Below are 20,084 nucleotides of genomic sequence, written 5' to 3'. Positions count from 1 at the left end.
AGAGAGAGAGAGAGAGAGAGAGAGAGAGAGAGAGAGAGAGAGAGAGAGAGAGAGAGAGGAACGTCAGGGAGAGAGAGAGGGGGATGACATGCAGCAAAAGGCCGTGGGTTGGACTTGAACCCGGTCCACTGCGGTTATGAATAAGCCTTTTTATTTATTTTTCTTGCATATCGTTCAGCCCTTGTACATATATAATAATACCACATCACAGTCGTGAGTGACTGTTGCACTGATTGTTTGAAAGGCACAAGTTGTAGGATTTTACTGTTTTGAATCAGGCTTTTGATGAGCCGACATCATTTGTCAATCAGGTGCGGCCTCGGGGGAGAGGGTGATTCATCAAGCCGCCGTCGACCGACAACGCTCTGCAAAGCATTATTGGTAATAAGAAACAGCTGAAATAGACAGTGACAGCGAGGGAATGGAGTGAGTGCACTTCAGAGGTGATTCATGTGTGGAGAGCTCCGACATTAGATCAGTGTACTTAAAGCTGTGATCATCGTTCGTACGTTACGCCGCTGAGCTCCCTGTCTCACTGCTTGTTTTAAGAAAATTGGCAGCGGCTGGGCTTCGCCACCGTCGCTGTGCAAACTGTCCATGTCTTTATACGTCTATCACTTCTTCCGCGTCCGTCACTCATTTTTTTTTTTGCACACGTGTTGTTCACTTACCAACATGACGGATCTGAAACGTCCGACTGGTGCTTTTGTGTGCTTTAACTAAGGACGATAAACAGCAGGTACTTTATGATACAGTACAGATCATTTCCTACACTGCTGATCAAGTATATATCTGGATTCTCAGTTGGACAAACTAGGTCTCAAATATCAGATATTTTTAATTCTCCTGGGACACTTGAACGCACCAGCAAGGGTGAGTTTTAACTCTGACAAAAATAAAGATGACTTCATGTTCACCGACATGGCTTTCCAAACTGAAGAAAGTTTCAAGTTTATTTATACTGAACAGAGAAGCAAATGGAGAATAATTGCTGCTCTAAGGGCAGGAAATGAATCTAAATTGATAATAAGTGATGCAAAGTCTATTCAATCATGAGTTAATTGGCTAAATCATGCAAAACCACCAGTGCGATTCCGTTATTACTTTTAAGATTTGAATCACTCCACATTTTCCGCTCACTAAACAAAGTTTGTGCTCATTATGCTTTTTGTGCATGAGCAGATTTCTCACGCTTACGCACAGTCATGTGTTAAATGCGTTAACTAATAACACATTGTCACCACAAAATAAATTGTTTCACTACAGGGTGTTAAAAAAAAAAAAAAAAAAAAGGGGGTGTGTTTCAGCTTTTTCTGTGTGTGTGTGTGTGTGTTAGTATGGATGTGGCTTTCTTTTACTAAAGGGCCATCAGAGGTTCCTGGGGGGGCAATTTAACAGGTCATGCAGATGCACGCACCATTACATTAGTTTGTGGGACTATTGGAAGCATTGGTGGCCAGTGACCCTTTGCTTTATGCATGTATAAAAGAAGGAGCCACCGTATCCTCTTAAAGGGCGACGTGAGCTGTGAAAGTTGTGACAAAGGGAGACAATTTGTAAGGCTTATTCATTTTCTGAGAAATAGGCGCGAAAACAGTAGGAAAGCTGTCATGTGTCATCTCGGCCGCTGCGGTGCCATAAAAGTGGGATGAAGGACCAGGTCATTCTGAGTAAAAACACCGAGCGCCCTGGTTTGTCGTAAGTTGTAAATCTGATGGTCATGTGGCCGCTGTGAGGTTTGCTGATTCTTTCAAAGGTTGTGCTTGTTATTGGCCAGAGGTTGTTACGCAGACACACACACACACGCACACACACACACCAAATGCTTATCTACGTATTAAACACATCCTACACTCAAACTGTGCAGCTATGTGTTATATCCCTCTAATTCGCTTGCAGTCATCCCTCCTCCTCTTCTTCTCCCTCTCTCTCTCTCTCTGTGCATATCTCTCTATCTCTCTCTCTCCCTCTCTCCCCCCACTCCCCACTGTCTCTCTATCTGTCTGGTGTGGCTATGACCTGTCTGGGCTTTGACGTATCTGTTTGTATTGTAACTGAGGCGATGCTGCTGCCTCCCACATCCGATTTATGATGCATGCTTTTTAGGTAATCTAAGCCTGTGTAGGAGCGAGCCAAAAAAACAGAGCTGATTAACTCTTATTTTTTTGTTGTGCGCTTGTGTGTGTGTGTGTGTGTGTGTGTGTGTGCATGTATTTGCAGTCTGCGGGTGTGGTGATGCGGTCACCGCTACAGTAAAGCAGTGAGGGAGAGGAGGATGGCAGGATGGAGGAGGAGGAGGAGGGGGAGGAGGGGGACCGGGGGGGGGGCAACGCCATGAATGATTTATTAGTCTGGCATTACTGGGCCATTCCCCACAGAGAGACAGAGAGAAGAGGGGAGGATGGAGGGATAAATTGTTGAAGGATGGTGCCTTGAGGGAGAAGGATAGAAGGGGTAAAGAAGAGAAAAGAGGCAGGGTATAGGTATTCTGTTGTAAGTATAACAGAGGAAGGGATTCAGAGAGAGGGATATAAATGTAGAGCCATCTTACAGTCAGTCTACAGGGCCGTGTCCAGGGGTCAGAGTAAGGACGAATTGCACTGCACCAGGGTCGACCTATTACAGCTGAGCCTGCTATTGTTTTTGATCAAAGCTTTTGACATTTCGGCATTTTTATGGCAGTGAATTTTTAATGTAAAGTAATTTTAAGTAGTTTTATACTATTTAATTGAATAAGCAAAATGGTTGAAGCTATCGTAGCTTATTAGCTGTGCTGCACCATCTGCTTTTAAATAACCCTTCTCTGAGTCGAACTGCTCCACAAAAGAGGAATAGTTTACAGACAATTATGAGGCAGGAGTCGATGGTACAAATTTGTCTTTTGAATAAACTCTGTGAACTTATTTTTCTGTTGGTCACTAAGCTAACGCGCTTGCTAGACTAACAGTAAGCAGGCAGCTCAAAGGCCGGTTTTCCTTCTTCAATAAAACGTAATTGAATGACATGATGCACAATCCCAGGAACAAAATGGGGAATAAACAGCACAGTACAGAGAAAAGAGAATAGAGGTCAGGGAGCCTCTTTCTTAATGAATCAAAACCAGTTTGCTGAACCATTAAAGTCTCCTGTGGTGTTTTTATTGTTATTTAGGTGTAAAGTCAATCACAAAAGGTAAATATCTAGTTCCATTGAGTAACTCTTTGGTGAGCCAACCGGTGTGTGTGGTCAGTCGGTTCTCGTTAGTTACTGTTGGAATCGGATGCTCCGCTCCGATAGTGTCTGGGCGACGGCGTAGTCGAGGTCTGCCTTTCTTAAAAACCCTGGCATGTGCTTCACTGCCCTCGTAGTCCCGCCATTTTCTTCATGTCAAGTAACATGTAGAAAAGCAATGTTTGAAGCTTTCTTGAGAACCGCTCATCCGAAATACTTAACAGTCGACACTGCACTTTCTTGGTTCCTCAGCGATACAATCGAGGAAATTGACAGACAGACGGACATTCCTCCATTTACAGTCAGATGTTGGTCTTTGTTCGAGCTGTTATCAGCTTTGTGAATCATGTAATAAAAATGTCTAGGTGAAGTTTTTAAATGACCTGAAATGATGTTCTGAAGAGCAGGAAACGTCATAGAGGAAGCAAATCTTTCGTTAGCTAACATTAGCCAACGCCAAATCATTGGAAGGACTTTCCGTTTCACAGTAAAGGCCTACCACTGCTTCCACATTAAAATGCATTTATTGTGAAGCATGCGCAGGGTGTGGCATAACATACAAGGGAATTGTCCACAGAAAATTAAGGAATATTTTCAGATATGTGACAGTTTACGGTTTACATGAATGAAATGCCAATACTCACAAACCGTCGGTCTAACACTACTGAAAGGTCTGCTTCATCTCCCTCTTTCTTTCATTTTTTTTTGCCTTTCTCTGAATCTTATTTTATGTCTCAATGACTGTTTGTTCTCTCTGTCCCTTTCTTTTTCTTCACTCCTCTCTGCCTCTCTCGCCCTTTTTTCTTTCTTTTGGCCATGCTCCCCCCCACCCCCTTCCTTATTTATGTGGCAGAGGAACAGCTGTCTCGTGCAGGGCGTAAGGTTGGCCGGGCAGTCCGGCTGCAGGCTCCGTAGAGCTCGAACACTGAGCTCATTGTCTCGCTCACACACTCGCACACAGACACTCCTCTCTTACTCGCACACAAGCCACACCGTCACATCCATTCACGTCCATTTAAAAGCGAGACGGGAAAGCGTAGGCAGCTGAACCCACATTAACTGGGCTTCCATTGAAGTACATTAATGTGAATTATGAGGTTTGCAATTATAATTAGCTTAATGTGATGAGCAAAATCGCTGAGACATTTCCTCAGCAACTTCCCAGAAAACACCCTTTACATGCCTCTTGAGGTCCTTTTCATTGATAAAGAAATGACACATAAAAATAACACGTGGATCCGTTTGTCAGACTGATCAGTGGTTTAATCTCTTTGAAGTTTAAAGGCGGCTGTAAAGTATCTGTTCACCTCCTGTAAATGTGCATGCTGGCGTTTCCACGAACACCTTGCTCATTAATAGAAAGCTGCTAAGTGCATTTCCTTGTTTGGTCTTCAGATGGCATGAAATATGACCAAGAGTAGCTGCAACCAAACAGCTTTGCTCAGCATTATTTAATTCTCCCTCCACTTTTTGTCACATTTTTGTGTCTGTGTCAGTCCTTTTATATCTTCCCTTAAACCCAGCTAATAATAACATTTCACGTTTGTTTTGTTTTTTTTGTTTTTGTTGCATCATTTCAAATGCTTGAAAACCCCCTGCTTTTATTATGACATCTTATTTCAGTTTCCTCCAGAAGATGTGTAAACAGGATTAGCTATGTTGATTTTTATCTTTTGATGCTTTAATGTCTCTGAGCTGGAACATCACTGCAATTTGAAGCTCATTTCCACCACCTCTATTGGAAGTCTTAATTTCTTTCTCATTTTCTCTCTCATTTGCAGCTTCCCCTTGAAGCATTTTTTCCTCCTTCATATATTCCACTCAAGTGGCTCCTTTCATTTTTTTATTTTTTATTTTTTTGCCTTTATTTACAGTCCCGTCTTCTTTTGCGTGCTTCTACTCTCAGGTCTCCTTGTTCTCGTTAAGGCAAAATTAAAGTCATCACAATCTGCTCACAATCTGCAACTGTCCAACAAGAGAACACGTAAACGTACTTTAAGGAGCGGTTACATAACGATTAGCTGTGCACCCTCAGTGGCCCTCAGTGGCATAACGATTAGCTGTGCACCCTCAATGGCACCCTCAAGGGTCATGAGGAAGAGGAGGATGACGGATGGAAGGAGAGGAAACTCTGCTTGAAAGAAGATTGAGGAGAACCAGGGGCTGTTAGTCGAAGTATGGGCGACAGGATGAAGCTGATAAACGAGAGATAAGACAATACAAACTAGAAAAAAAAATTATATAAGCATCATTTTTGGTACAAAATGCTATAAATCTACATGGATGACAGTAAAACTAACTTTTGTTATTGTCCTTGGAAACAGTAGAGGATAAAAGCTCCCCTTTAAGGTCCATTTAGTAGCTGCTTCGTAGCTTTCAATCAGATCACGTCACATCTTCCTCGGCAGATGGAGTTGTCATGAAATCAACATTTTTAAGCCGACAGAGCAGAAAAATTTGGAAAATATGAACGTCTACATTTCCATGACAACTGGGCAACTCCATCTTTCGATGAATATCATGTGTTATGATTGAAAGCTCCCGGACAGCTGCTAAACGGGCCATGCGGTGAGCATGTTTTGTTAACTTCTAACAAGTTGTGAGTGCATGTTATAAAGAGCATTTGTCTTGTCGGGGAACAAAAGTGTGTTAATGTGGGAGGGGTGTGGCTCATAATGAGAGACATGTGACCCTCAGTCAGTGACACACACACACACACACACACACACACCAACCTGATGCAAGTCTATCTCTCTGAGCATCTCTATATGGCTTTCTCTCTTTCTCACCACCCTTCTGCCATCCTTCTGCTACCTATCATCCTGTCTTCTCTCTGTACAATCTGTGTGTGTGTGTGTGTGTGTGTATGTGTGTGTGTGTGTGTGTGTGTGTGTGTTGTGTGTGTGTGTGTCATTGTGAGTGTGTGAGAGAGAGAGAGAGAGAGAGCAGTGAAGACAGAGGAGGGGTGGCGGTGGATAATGTGTGCAAATTTGTCAGGGAGCATCCTGTTCTCTGTAACAAGTACACAGCGCTCTTCTGTCTGTTCATCTCCTTTTCTCTGTCATCCTCTCCATCGCTGTTCTTTCCAAAAACTTCCTCAAACCTTCACCTTCATTCATTAATCTCCATCATCTATCCGTCCATCCATCCATGCATCCATCCCTCCCTTGGCTGACAGTGGTGTCGTGCAGAGAAGCCGTGAATAATTTATCAGGCTGGGTTGTTCTGCCCTGCCCTGCTCCCCATTTTTGGCTTGCTGCGGTGCTCCAGAACATTTGGTGAAGTGCACGCAACCCACAGACGCTGTCACCAAGGATATGATCAATAACGTATGCACAGTTGTATTGATTATCCAGTACATGTATGTTGGGTTAAAGTCTGTAATATTGTTGTCTTGCGATGTAAGATTGAGTCTGCAGGAAGATGCTGTATAACAAAGTTAGGGTGTATTCCAGAGGATGTGGGCACGCCTTGCACCACAAAATGCTTCTTAAACTGAAAAACAAAGCTGAGACAAAATAAAACTGTGATGTCTGGTTCTCGCTTACAAGTTCTGCTGTCACTGTCTGGCTCTAACGAATAAAGAAAAACTACAACTGCAACTATAAAAAAAAAAAAAAAAAAGACCCAAAATACTACAACTAAACTCAATCAGAAAGTGCAACTGAAGCTAAGAAGGAGGAAAAAATTTAAACAAACGTATGATAACTATAGAGTAATAAACCCAGAGCACAAAACAGGTTTCTTATGTCTAGCTTGTAGCCATCAATATTTCTGGATTTGCTGCTTTTGGTAACACATTAGCTTAATTAGCTAAGATTAGCTCCACGAGTTTGTGGAAAATGTTGGTTCTTGCTAACTTTGTGACGTTTAAAAACTGAAATAGGGGTCTTAAATGTTTTGTTGATGGCCATACATGATCTAGTGCTAAAAGACTGATGCTAAAGCTACAAAGCTACAGAGAGTGAGCCCCATCTAAGATACATTAATAAACAGCATTGCTCCTATTTTGTGTAGATGGTAGTTAGCTGTAGTATTATAAGTATGATGAGGAAAATTTTAAGATCAGAATTCATTTTAATGTAAGTTTGACTACTTAGCAAAACATGATGTTTGTAGGAATAGAGCTGCTAATGTTAGCCTTAACTCTGTTAGCATCCAGGAATGGCTTCCACTTATGGGTAAATGCTACACAGTGCATGTGAATGTGAGCTTTTATTTATTTATTTATTTTAACTTTTTTTTTTTACAAAAGCACACAAACTTATGTAGCGTTAGTAAGGTAATGATATTCGCTTTGGCCATGGATGTAATGTTCGGTCACTACTGTTGGTGGTGAGGTAGTTAGATGGGGATGCTAAAGGTGTAGCTTACCTTAGAGCAGACAAACACATTGTTTAATCAATTCTTTGCACTTTTTCTCTTTGATATGTGGTTTTTGAAAGGATAAAGATAAAATGCCATGTTTCTTTAAATGCTCAGTCTTGCTTCAGCCCCATGCACACACCTTTGACATGTGGAGGGATCCAAGGTTTGACAGACCTGCCGTGCCTCACAGTTTCTTATCACACTAATGATACTTCTAGGTTGCAGGTAGATATGATTTTCTATTATAACCCTCTAATATTGGCATCTATAAAAAGAAAACCGTGTGGGTTTCTGACCCTTTCCTTTCTCATCTTTCCACATCTACACCACATGTCCCAGCTGCCTAAACCTCAGAGATTCTAGTTTGGAAAATGTCTGAGCAGTAAGAGAAGTAAAAAATCTAAACTTTCCTCAATGCATAGGAAAAATCTGCTCACGATTTAAACCAAGAGTGACTTCATTTATTCATTTTTTTCATGCTGTAAAGATGATACTCATGTGTTCATTTGGGAGTGTGATTCAGTCCCCATAGCCGGCTGAGTGCTCATGATTAAAGGCTCTATTTTCCTACTCTGAATTATTGAACAATAGAGTGTTTCACCAAGATGGTTTTTCCCAAATCAAGGCTGAATCCAACCAGAGCTTTCAGCCCACTAAAGTGTTTGGGAGGTTTTTGACTCGGAGAGTTTCATAAAGTTTTCCTGGCAACTTCAGGCTGATTCACTTTCTGAGCCCCACACACACACACACACACACACACACACACACACACACACACACACGCACGCGCACAAACACACACCTTGAATGGCTGATGGTAGACTACACACAGATGCTAAGCAGAAGACAGAGCCGTAGAGGTGTATTTACATGATAAATGAGGGGAGGTGTTTATATTTTGCCATCTGCAGCATAATTACTTCAGGTCAGAGTTCAACTTCTGTTTCTCTGCTGTCACTAGCATGGCCTAGAATTGATCTACAGAACCCAACTACACCAAGGTCCTTTGAACCCACCAGTTGACAGATGGACCAACACTGCCATACATTTTCTGTTACATTTGTCATGTTGCAATGCGGTAAATGCTGAGAATGGAACACGTAGCATCAAGTTAACAGGACTTTATCATTGTCAGTCAGTTGCTGGTATGTATGTAGCTCTATACCTGTGCAACTCTGTGCCTCTCTGCAGCTCCTGCTAGCAGGGCATATAAAATATGACTAGACAAGTCATGAAGTTGTTTGAAGTTGTAGATTCTCCTGAACTGCAGGTAGACACCTGCAACCAGTGCACATTGGCCTGTTTTATACAAAGATCCTGCTTTATTGCTGTTAAGAAGACTTCTTTTTATTGCCCCTTTGCTGGTTTACAATGAACCAAACAAAGATTTTTAGATAGCACGCCGGCGCTCCTGTAACACAAATGTGTCGGCGTCCTGCCAACTCTCCATATTACACAGGCTACAACCACGCTACTACATTTTAGTTTTAAAACGTTTACACGTCCACACTACTAGTTTTCAAGCCCATAAAACAGAGTCTTTTGGAAACACTGCTGGCCACGCTTTAGTTAGAAAACTTTAAGGTTGTGTTGTCGTCTGGACGAGCAAAAATAGCGACCTTTGGAAATGATGATGTACACACCCATGGTCGCTCCCTGATTTGGTCTTATCAGCCTAGACTGCGACTGGTGAATGAATAAAGGCGAAAACAATGACCCATTCCATGTTTGTACCTTTTTATACAGAACGATGAGGCAGAATAAAGGCGCAACAGTCCCACTGTGAACCGGCTGTGTAAAAGAGCTTTTATCTGCAGTCCCTTTTTTCCTTTCATCCCTTGCAATAATTAAAACTGATCCACCAACAGCACAGTGCCAAAAAATGTCTAAAATACACCAGCTGTGTAGGTGTTAACAGCTGACCTCTAAGCTGCTTCAAAATAAAAGCCTTGCAGTGGTTTGCCAGGTGGAGGACGTTAACCCTTAGATTAACTACACTGCAGCCCTGACAACTCGGGGAAAGAAGAGCAGAGGAAGAATAGTGCAAACCACAGCGACTCCTACATTATGCAGGAGCTACAAATCTACTGAAGGCTAAATGCGGCGAGTCACCTTTCTTTTCAGTCACTCCACATGTCGATCCAGTTATCAGCACTCATCAGTGTCCTGTGTCTTCACAGTACGCACCTCTACAGCAAACGAGAATCCAAGCTCTGCACAGGAAGTGAACATAAACTCCAATATAAACCTTAACAATGTTGGATTTTCCAAAATAATCAAGGACAATGGGACAAATGAAAACAAGACATGAGTTGAAATGATGAAAAGGGCCTTTCGAGAGAGAAACCCAGGTAGAAAGTACTCTACATCCTGAAACATCCCTTTAACACTCTCGACTCTGTGTGTGTGTGTGTGAGAATGAAAATCACGACAGACTACTGTATGACACCCAGCTGACACATTCCATGTGGGAGCCCCGTCACTGGGTGATGTAAAATGGACAGAGGAGGTGTCTATTGTAATTTGCAGGAATGGTCAGAGTCATTCCAATGCGGACGACAGACATCGATCCTCCATCACAGCCCTGCTTTCAGTTTCTGACACTGACAAATACACACACACACGCACATATTTGCACACACCCTGCTGCTAGCATAGACTACTAGCATACTAGCAATTTCCTGACCTATTTGTTTTATGAAAGCTTTTTTCTTCTTCGTTAGCTTCTTCGTTCTTACAGTGTTGACAAGGATTTTATGCTTTCTAGGACAAACCTCCATTAAACTCCCACTCTTGCAATCATTTATTATTTTTTTTATCTCATCCATATAATGTGTATTCTACTATTTTATCTGTCTGTATAGCATTTATTCCTTCTTTATTTCATTCTGTTTTATGATTTACTTCTGCTCTGATAACTTGCCTTTTTTCCCCCCCTGTTAATCGATTCCTTTGTGTCGCCTTTCAGGTGTACCAGGGCCTCGACATCATCACCAATAAGGTGACGGCGGAGGAGCTCGCCCAGTGCAGACATCACATGATCAGCTTTGTGGACCCGCTAGTTAGCAGCTACACGGTGGTGGACTTCAGGAACAAAGCCCTGGCTCTGATATCCTTTCCTCGAAACGCGTGAAAGCAGAGGAGCAATGTTTTCTTTAACACCTCTTTCCACACTTTGCCATCACCCCTGTCACATCTTTAATCCCTTATTAATAAGTGGTAACTGCAGGAAAGAATTCAGTCGATTTGACTCTTACTAATTGGTGTGTGCGTGTGTGTGTGTGTGTGTGTGTGTGTGTGTATGTGTGTATGTGCATGCGTGCGTGCGTGCGTGCGCGCGCGCGCGTGTGTGTGTGTGTAGAGACGATGTGCTCTGTCCTCGTTTTGTCAGTGTGTCTCACTGCAGATGTTGCACTGAAAATGAGAAGAGAGAGACTAGAGATATTTATAGGAGTCTCTGTCTGTGGTGCGTTCATGCTCAAATGTTGGTCTTCTTATAATAGTAAGGACACTCATTGTGCATTCCCTAAATGCCTAAACCCAACCCCAACCTAAACCTCATTCTGAACTTAACCTAAAACAAACCCCTTTGAATCTTTGAGGACTGGCCAACATGTCTCACAAGGCTGAAACGTCCTCACAACTATGGTTTCAGGCTAAAATTTGTACAGACATACACACACAGTTTGGGCAGTCACACCCTCCTGCAGACTAACGGCCGTCACACAGATGTGGAGAGAGGAGGCGATAACTGGAGACGGTATAAATAGATCAGGATGGCATGCACACACACACACCCTCTCTCTCTCTCTCTCTCTCTCTCTCTCTCTTTCACACACACACACACACACACACACACACACACACACACACACATTCACCAGTGCAGCGAGAGGGGATGCGGTAGCTCCAAGAATAGGCTCAGTGCAGTGTGAGCCTGCTGGTGGGAAGAGGGAGAAATGGAAAGAGATGAATACAGATTAGAGGGATAGAAGCAGCGTGGATGATTTTAAACTGTAAAGCACGAAAGAGAGACGATAGAGAGTGTGTGTGTGTGTGTGTGTGTGTGTGAGTGAGTGAGTGAGTGTGTGTGTAAGAGAGGGAGAGGGCTGACAAGCTTGAGAAGTTCAAAGACACTGGAACCTAATGACACATCATCAGCTATCAGTCCTTCACTCAATCACATAATCTCCCTCCTGAAGCCCTCCTCTGTCTCTCCTTTATTGCTCTCAGTCTTCTGGCCCTCTTTCTGTTTTCCCTCCCTCAATTTTCCTCACCACTTGTCAGCGATCCTCACTGTCTTTCCATCTCTTGTTTCGCCCTCCCTCAAACACAGTGATGCAGCTCCGTCTGTGTGTGTGAGTGTGAGAGAGAGAGAGAGAGAGAGAGAGAGAGAGAGAGAGAGAAAAGGGGAGGTGAGTGACGATGGCTGAGTGGTTATTTAATTATCCCTGAGTGGAGAAGGTGGGCGACTGGAGGGAGGGAGGAGGAGAAAGAAGGAAAGGTGCAAGATGAAAGAAGATGCGACAGAAAAAGAGAGAGAGAGGAAAAAGGTGTGGCACACAGCCTCTGTCTGTGTGACCACTCCAATATTGATATTTTTGTGTTAATTTTAGAGGTGCGGCTGATACAGAGTTTGCAATACAGAAACAGTATTGACACACAGCTAACAGTTATTTTAATTATTGTTATATGTTATTATTATAATTTTCTCAATTAATGAGTTCATTTTATATTCTATCAAATTTCAGACTATAGAGAACATTTTTCTGATAGCCCAAGCTGACGTTTTCATATTGCATGGATTCAAAATCCAAGCACATTCAGTTGAGCAGCGATTCCCAGTCTTGGTGTCTCGTGTGCCACAAGATGATTAATGTGATTAATGCTTCGTTTGTGAAACTTTTGGATAGTTTTACGTCTTAGGCCTGGAACATTTATTGAAATGACAATATGAGAAGCTTAGAGGGGAAAAATTTTCAGCTTATAAACAGAAGTCAGGTTTCCATCCATGTCTCGCACAAATTTGAACCAAATTTCCTTAAAATTGGTAAAAGAAATTGTAAATTGATGCGTTTTTTCCTTCCACCATCGTTTTGCTAGTTGAGCGCATTGAGAAACAGTTTGAGGTAATGAAAGAGCGTAATGACAAGTGCAGCAGTCGAACTTCAGGTGGTGAAAAACAATGTAAAACACATGATGGAAATGTGGCATTTATGCTTGTTTTGTGTATTAATTTGAGGAAGGTTACAGTTTTCATCTGCCAATATTTTTTATTTCTTCAGTGGAGCTTGCGGCAAATAAGTCACATGCTTCATAGACATCATGGTTTATTCACTGTTTCCGTTGCATTTTGTCACATTTTGTTATTATCAGTACACCAACTTTTCCACCAAGTATAAAAACTTTTTTTGTGATATTTGGACCTTTCTTGCAAATTTTTTTTTTTTACATGTAAATTAAATACGTGCATAAAAATAGGTGGACGGAAACACACTTACGGTGTCACAAGCCGACAAGCAGGAGAAAAGAAAAACCGTCTTCTTCTTACCTCACACATACATTTATATTAACTGACGGCTATTAGAGTGTATCATCATATCAGCCGCACTGCACTCACTTATTGTAAGAAATACAATATTCAGCTTAATACTGCCGTTGCGCTCCTATTTATAATGTTACAGTCTGTATTGATGTTAAGTGGTATTGTTCTTGTTTATCAAGCATTCTGCTGTGGCTTTTACTTTTATGGGCCACGTACTGTGTTGATGCCTGGAATCGCTAACAGCTCCAGCATGTTGAGGTTTTTTGCTGATTTCCTGCATTTTCTTTTGTTTAATCCCTTTGCAGCACTTATGTCACGAGATATTATTCAATTTTCTACTTTTTTTTTTTATCTTATTTTTTCAAGGTAATAGCCTGAAACAAACAAACCTTGGATAGCCAGCCCAATGGTAAATTAAGATCAGGCTTTTTCATTTGTATTTTGTATGGTTTGCAAAAGTGGTTTGTTCTGTTTGTTTGTTCCCTTGAATGTTTGCTATTATTTGAACGCTGCATTTTGAGGGGAGGGACTGTGAAATCAAAGAGGGAGAAAGCTCAATTTTCTCTCTCATCTGGATTCTCACTTTTCTTGAATGTGCACATAATATGAAACCATTAAACAAGCGCCTTTGGAAAATGCACTGTCGACGTGAATAACCTGAGTAGGTGTATGCAATTTAGCAAAATGTGAATGGCAGCCTCTCAGAATGACTGATTAAATTAGAACTTGCTAAAGTTGATTTTATGCCGTTATGGTTTAAATGCCACTAAAGAAGCTCAACAGGTCGCTTAAAAGTGATTTTAATTATTGTGCAATCATCTACAGAAAATATGTGCAGATCAGTTTCCTCCTTAACACACTCAACATAGATGACATGCACAGCAGAAACAAACTGCCAATCATTGTTGGAGGAACAAATTATTACATTGAGTCTCTGCTGTGGAAGGTCCTGCTGGATACAGGGGTGAGTGCAATAACAGTACAACACAAATACACTTCCCCTCGTCCTCTGTGCGTCTCTGACATTATTTAGCTCATTATGCCACCAAATTCATACCTGCCATGGTGGGGAGTCTCCATATTTCATGGATCCATTCGTTCTGTATGTTTTTTTTGTTTGTTTTTTTGACATTATCCAAGTTGCCAAATTGTGTATGAAACAATCCATGCACATGCATACAATTTCAACCCATCTGTTACCACAACCTGGCAACCCACAACTGCAAAAAATCTCACAGATCTTACATGTTGGCAGGAATGCAAATCATACCACAATATGTGCTGCTTTCAGTGCTTACGGATATTGTAATGAAAAAGTGTGACTGTGATAATAATTCCTCAGTTGCCAAGATGTGGCTTATTACATTTTATGTTTTCTTTTCTGTTTCTATGCATGTTATTTCTGACCTAAAGCACTGTTCTAACAGGACTAGTATATGTATTAAGGATTTGGAAGCAGGAGTTTAAGCTCAGTACTTGAAGGCGGCTTTGGTCAACTCTCAAACTTAAAATGAAATATCTCTCACAGCAGGAGAACGAAGAGTCAGAGGATGGAGGAGACGGAGCTCCAAACAGGAAATTGGAGTTGGAAAAACTGGGAGCAGATGAGTTACACAAACGACTGGCAGAGGTGGACCCCAAAATGGCTTCCATGTTGCACCCCAACAACAAACGCAAGATTGCCAGGTGATGCAGCTGAACAGATATCTTCACTGGTGTACGTGTTACACCGGATATCTAGTGACAGATTTATCAGCTTTTTGTAACGTGTATTTCTAGAAAACGGACATAGTTCTAAAATGACAAATTACCCACATTACACAATATTTAAGTTTCTCTTCATTTCTAACTGGTCAGTTTTAAATTGTTCGTCCAAACTAACATGTTAAGCAACACAAGCGTGTGTAGGAAAAGTTAGCTAAATGAAACACACTTAACCATTTTTAGATAACAATAGTTTTAAATAATTAATAATGAGCCTCTCCTGCTACACTGTTATTTGTTTGTTAGCTGTGTATGTTTTATATAGCTACTTTGTTCGTGTTAGCTAGTTAGGTAGCTAGTAGCAAAAGAAACACTAGCAACATTAGTAGAAATGCAGCCAGGAATATTTAAGATTTTCAGTCCCATAATAAACATTGTGGTACCTGATTATCAAAAAATAGTCCAAGGGTTAGCTGCTAGCTAAGCTAGCTGACTGTGTTAGGTATGTTCTGATTCTTTTCTTTGTTCAGTCTTTCATTAAACTGATTGAATTTTGAATTGTAGCACTATTTTGAAATTCTTCAATTATGTTTGAGTTTGTTAAAATTAAGTTTGTTTACCACCAACCTTGTTAAACTGCTAGTGTGAATGGCCAAAAACAAAATAGGCCTGATATTTTCACTAAAGTTCAAACGTCCATGTTCGCGTCAGTATTAAATGAGAAACTGTTTAGATTTTGATAAAATTACCTTGTTTGGAAACATAATCGTCTGATATTAATTTTAAACATTGTCAATATTTAAACAATGCTATGTGTTTTATGCAGGTGGCTCTAATTCAGCAACAGAATTACAGCATTTTTACATGAGTGCATAGGGAAACTGCTCTACTCACCTTCTGGATTATATGGTGTATAGTGTTTTTAGGTGTGTCTTGTGTCAACTTGTTTGTGTGTACATGAGTCATGCGTAACAACATTTTTTGAGTTTTCTCATGTTTTGTGTGGGGTCCTGAAGGGCTAATGTTCTGTCTCAGGCTGACAGTCACAGTATACGACCTCCACCCAATCTACGCTGACAGTTTATCTGTTTACACACATGCACACACACTCACACAAACACTCACAGCTTGATGAGTAGCAGTCAGTGCACTCTGGTCTTTTGTGTGAGCAGGTTAGGTTACCCTGTTCTTCTAGTTGACAACAGAGGACAGGAATCATCTTTTTTATCATAACTTCAGAGCGCAACCAGGCACAGCTAAAGAATCTGGTATGGATTTAAATCTGAACATTTTGAAAGCTTGGCTGAAAGATAACTGTGTACTAGAGAGAAAACGTGTTGATCATGGTTTATATTTTCCCTTGTTTTACTTCTTTTCTTACACCTTTTTATTTGTACAGTTTTGTATTGTTTGTGGTGCAGCAGTCATCTTGTCCTTCTCAAACCAGATTCTTAATTTGTCCATCACAAGGGGAGGTTGGGGTTTTCATTTACATTGGATTTAATGGATGAGTGGATGGTTAAGTCACCTAATCTCAGTTTACCCGCCGAGGCCAGAAATCCAGGGACTGGGATTTAAATTCACCGTATACTGGAGATCATAGGAATTTGTTTCAATCTGAAAAAAACCTCTGAGAATGATTTGTGTAGTTATGTCTGCACAATGTTCCTGCGGGAAATGCAACTGAGGGGTTTATTTAACGTTAACGTCTTTGCTTGCATGTTTATCTACAGGAGCCTGCAAATCCATGAGGAGACAGGCGTCCCCCACAGTCACTGGCTGGAGGAGCAGAGGGGGCAGGAAGGAGGCGATGGGCTGGGGGGCCCGCTGAGGTACCCAGACCCCTGCATTTTCTGGCTGCATGCAGACATGGAGGGTAAGGAAGGAACGATCGCGTCAATTTCCTTGCATTCAAAGAACAGAAATGCTGATATTCATATGGGAGCTTCAGTGCAGCATGAAATAAGATTTTAGGCGTGTCTGTCTTATTTTTCTGGTACACTTGTTATACATTTTTTCTCCTCTCTGTTCCCCTGCAGCTCTAGACAAGCGGTTGGATGCTCGCGTAGATGAGATGTTGTCTGCAGGACTGATAGAGGAGCTAAGAGACTTCCATGTCCGCTATAATCAGCAGAAAGTCCAGGATGACAGGTAAGCAAATCCGCAGCCAAACATGTCCACCCTCCTGAATAAACACAGTCAACCAGATCCTGTTTATCCAAAATTCATTATCTTTTTTTTTTAATCTTTTGGATATTTTTTTCGCTCAGGGCAAAAAACATTGGAACTGGGATTTTAGGATCTTGTGAAATGTTGCATATGACACTGTTATATGGGCCAAAAACTTATGTGATATTTGCCTCTGGCTCTGTAGTCATTGCTAATGAGCAGGGGTCAGTGTCCCTGCAAGTTCAAGATCACATTCTCTTCCTCATCTAAATTAATGATCCAGACGCTCAGTCTGAAGCCAGAGTTAACTCCTGTCGTCCATGTAACCAGGGCAATAGGAGTGAGGTGAACTCGGCCAAGTAGCTATCCAGTTATTTATTTCTCCTTCCTACTCTGACAGGTCACTCTGTTCTGTGCGGTCTCCTTTCCCAAAGGCCTGGAGACCAATTTAGATACAGCCCACACTGTTGCGAGTTTAGATCAGATGGGACTAATATTTCTTTAGGATGTTCAGTGATTATTAATAATTGCAGAGATAAGGCCTCTCTGTAGGACTTTAGCGCTGCCAGGGGAGTCTGGTGATTGGTGCTTATTACCTCAGGGCCTCAGGAAGTGCATCCCACACTGGATGGACATTGTGGTGGTCCCGGAACAAATTACTCACAGTACAGTGGTTTCTGTTAAACTCTGGATGCTATTTGAAGATAACGTTAACATGATCAAGATTGACATTTTGTCTCTCTCGCAATTACCAACTTGTATTTGACATTTCTTTAACGCTAACCACATGATCAGTAGTGAACTGGAGCTACGTCACTCTTTCATTTGTATAGATCCACTGTTTTCTGTACCACGAATAGGGTTGTGTGGTGGTGTCTCTGGATCACTATGATCCAGACGCATGGTTATTTTTGCCATTTCTCACTGTGCTTCATTATCAAATAACTGACCTCTCATAGTTCTAATGTGGCAGCACCGTCTTATTTTAAAATTCTTCTAATTGGGCGGGCCCCTCCCTATATTTCTGAGCTTTTATCCCCCATGAGCCAGGACACAGTCCGAGATCCTCTGGTAATACATTGCTGGCCATTCCAAGGTCTTGGTTGAAAACCAAAGGAGATGGGGCCTCTGCCGTCAGGGTTCAGAGAGAGGAATGTACGGTGGCCCTGAGAGCTCAACACACAGCAACTTAAGAAAACACATGCACATAGACAAAACACAAATTCAGAAAACATCTTCATCGATTTGAAAACACATGTGCTGCAAATACACACAACACAACTAAATACACAAACGTTCTTCAAGACGACAACCCGGCCGGGACGCCCTTGTTGTTCATTGTTTTGTGGCTTTTGAAGTTGAAACCATTGAACAGTAAGTGTGCATTGATTATATGTATTAGATTAGATGTACTGCATTATAATACATCCATGTAAGTGCGTCCCAGCCGTGTTCATCACTCTTCGGTGACCCCTGGAAACACTTTGTCTGTGCTACTTGCAGTGCGTTTCTGTATTTGGTTGTGTTGTAAGTATTTGCAGCATGTGTTGTCAAACTGATGAAGATGTTTTCTGAAATTGTTTGTGTTTTGTCTATTTGCATGTGTTTTCTTAAGTTGCAGTGTGTTGAGCTCTCAGGGCCACTGTAGGAATAAAACTGTAGTTTCACCAAAACATTTACATTACAACCTGGATTTGTTGGCGTACTTCTGCCAAAACCACAACGGTCCTTCTAACATGGCCACCAAGAAGAGGCAATAAAACTTGTTGCTGAATGAGAAAAAATACTTTACACCAAACTTTGATGTGTGCTGTGACTTGTTATAAGTGACTGATTGACTACATTTTGCTCATTAAATGAAGATTGAAAAGCTAACAGTTACAAAAAAAACTGCTACAACTTGAACTCAACAGGCTGCACACAAATGTCATTTTGTTATTGAAGGTTTGGAAATGGAATTTATTGGAATTGCTAATGACATTTTCTGACCTGTGGAAGAAGTGTTTCAGAAAACACAGACATCATTAATGTCACACCTGTGCCAACAGAACATCTGTCAGTGTGTATTTACCTTCTTGCAATGTAACGTTCAAGTGCGAGTCATGACATGTGCCGCACCAGAGGACAATTTGTAAGATAAAGAGTCTCTGTAATTGTCCATGAATTACCACTCACAGCCTGCTATGGAAAATGCCATGATTGACATTTCCGCTAACAAGCAAACACCGATTGATTCAGCAAGCTTTATTTTTACTTTCCAGCAACAAGCACTTTCTTTGGCAGGAACAAATTCTCCACTTTATCTCTACCAGGGTATTTCTAGATTCAGCTACAGCAGCTACCTACTCACCATATGGTGCAATACAGGAGCTAAATGCATCAATTTGTCATATGTGGTTTATTTTCTTCTTCCTTTTTTTATCTGTATATAAGGATCTTTTTACAACTTTGTCACATGTGTAAAATATATGAATCTTAACATATTTATACAGCGCATTTACAACGAAAAAAGTACAGATGAGAGAATGTTTAAATAAGAAATATGTGTTCAACATGAAATATGTATAAACATGTACATGAGCTTCACTAATAGCTGAAACAGATATGTGGAAACATCCTGCTGTGTGTGTGTGTGTCTATGGCAGCAGATATTGATACTTGTATGTGTGTGTTGGGGTGTGGCTGCAGGGAGTTGATGCATTGATGGAACCATGCCCAGGAAGCTGCCAGTTCCCTTCTTTCGTCCCTCCTATCTTTCATCACCCCATCACCCCATCCCACCTCATCAACCAGCCTCCTCCTCCTTCTGTCTCTCTCTCTGCCACTATTGCCCTCTCAGCAATCCGATCACCCAAGCACTTTACCCCCCCTCACTTCTCTCTCTCTCTCTCTCTCTCTCACTGTTTGTCGCTCCTTCACCCTCATGTCTCCATCCCCAGCTGGCTGCTGTGGCCAGACATCAAGGTCAGATCTCTCCCTCCCTCCCTCCCTCTCTTCCTCTGTCTTTCTTTTCCTCCCTCCATTGACTCTACATTTCCTGTGCTCTCTCTCTACTCTCAAATGTCTGTCTCTGCCCGTCTAGCCAGAT

The 20,084-nt window shown here is 41.5% G+C and overlaps 1 protein-coding gene across 5 annotated transcripts in view; it reads left to right on the top strand.

Annotated features, from left to right (window-relative positions):
• trit1 (tRNA isopentenyltransferase 1) overlaps positions 1-20,084 on the top strand; it is a 43,008-nt gene that overhangs the window by 3,485 nt on the left and 19,439 nt on the right. For 3 of the 5 annotated variants that reach the window (XM_022747351.1, XM_022747353.1, XM_022747355.1), the window contains exons 2-6: positions 10,547-10,687; positions 13,989-14,087; positions 14,652-14,809; positions 16,561-16,703; positions 16,867-16,978. In XM_022747351.1, coding sequence (XP_022603072.1) covers positions 10,547-10,687; positions 13,989-14,087; positions 14,652-14,809; positions 16,561-16,703; positions 16,867-16,978 — 653 coding nt within the window. Of the gene's footprint in view, positions 1-358; positions 444-10,546; positions 10,688-13,988; positions 14,088-14,651; positions 14,810-16,560; positions 16,704-16,866; positions 16,979-20,084 lie in introns of those variants that run through there. The other 2 variants (XM_022747354.1, XM_022747352.1) reach the window with 2 other exon arrangements.

This window comes from Seriola dumerili, unplaced genomic scaffold (genome assembly GCF_002260705.1).
Source record: "Seriola dumerili isolate Sdu_G_001 unplaced genomic scaffold, Sdu_1.0 BDQW01000110.1, whole genome shotgun sequence".
Taxonomy (NCBI): Eukaryota; Metazoa; Chordata; class Actinopteri; order Carangiformes; family Carangidae; genus Seriola; species Seriola dumerili.
Note: the sequence above shows the minus strand (reverse complement) of the source record. Positions and strands in the feature narration are given on the sequence as shown.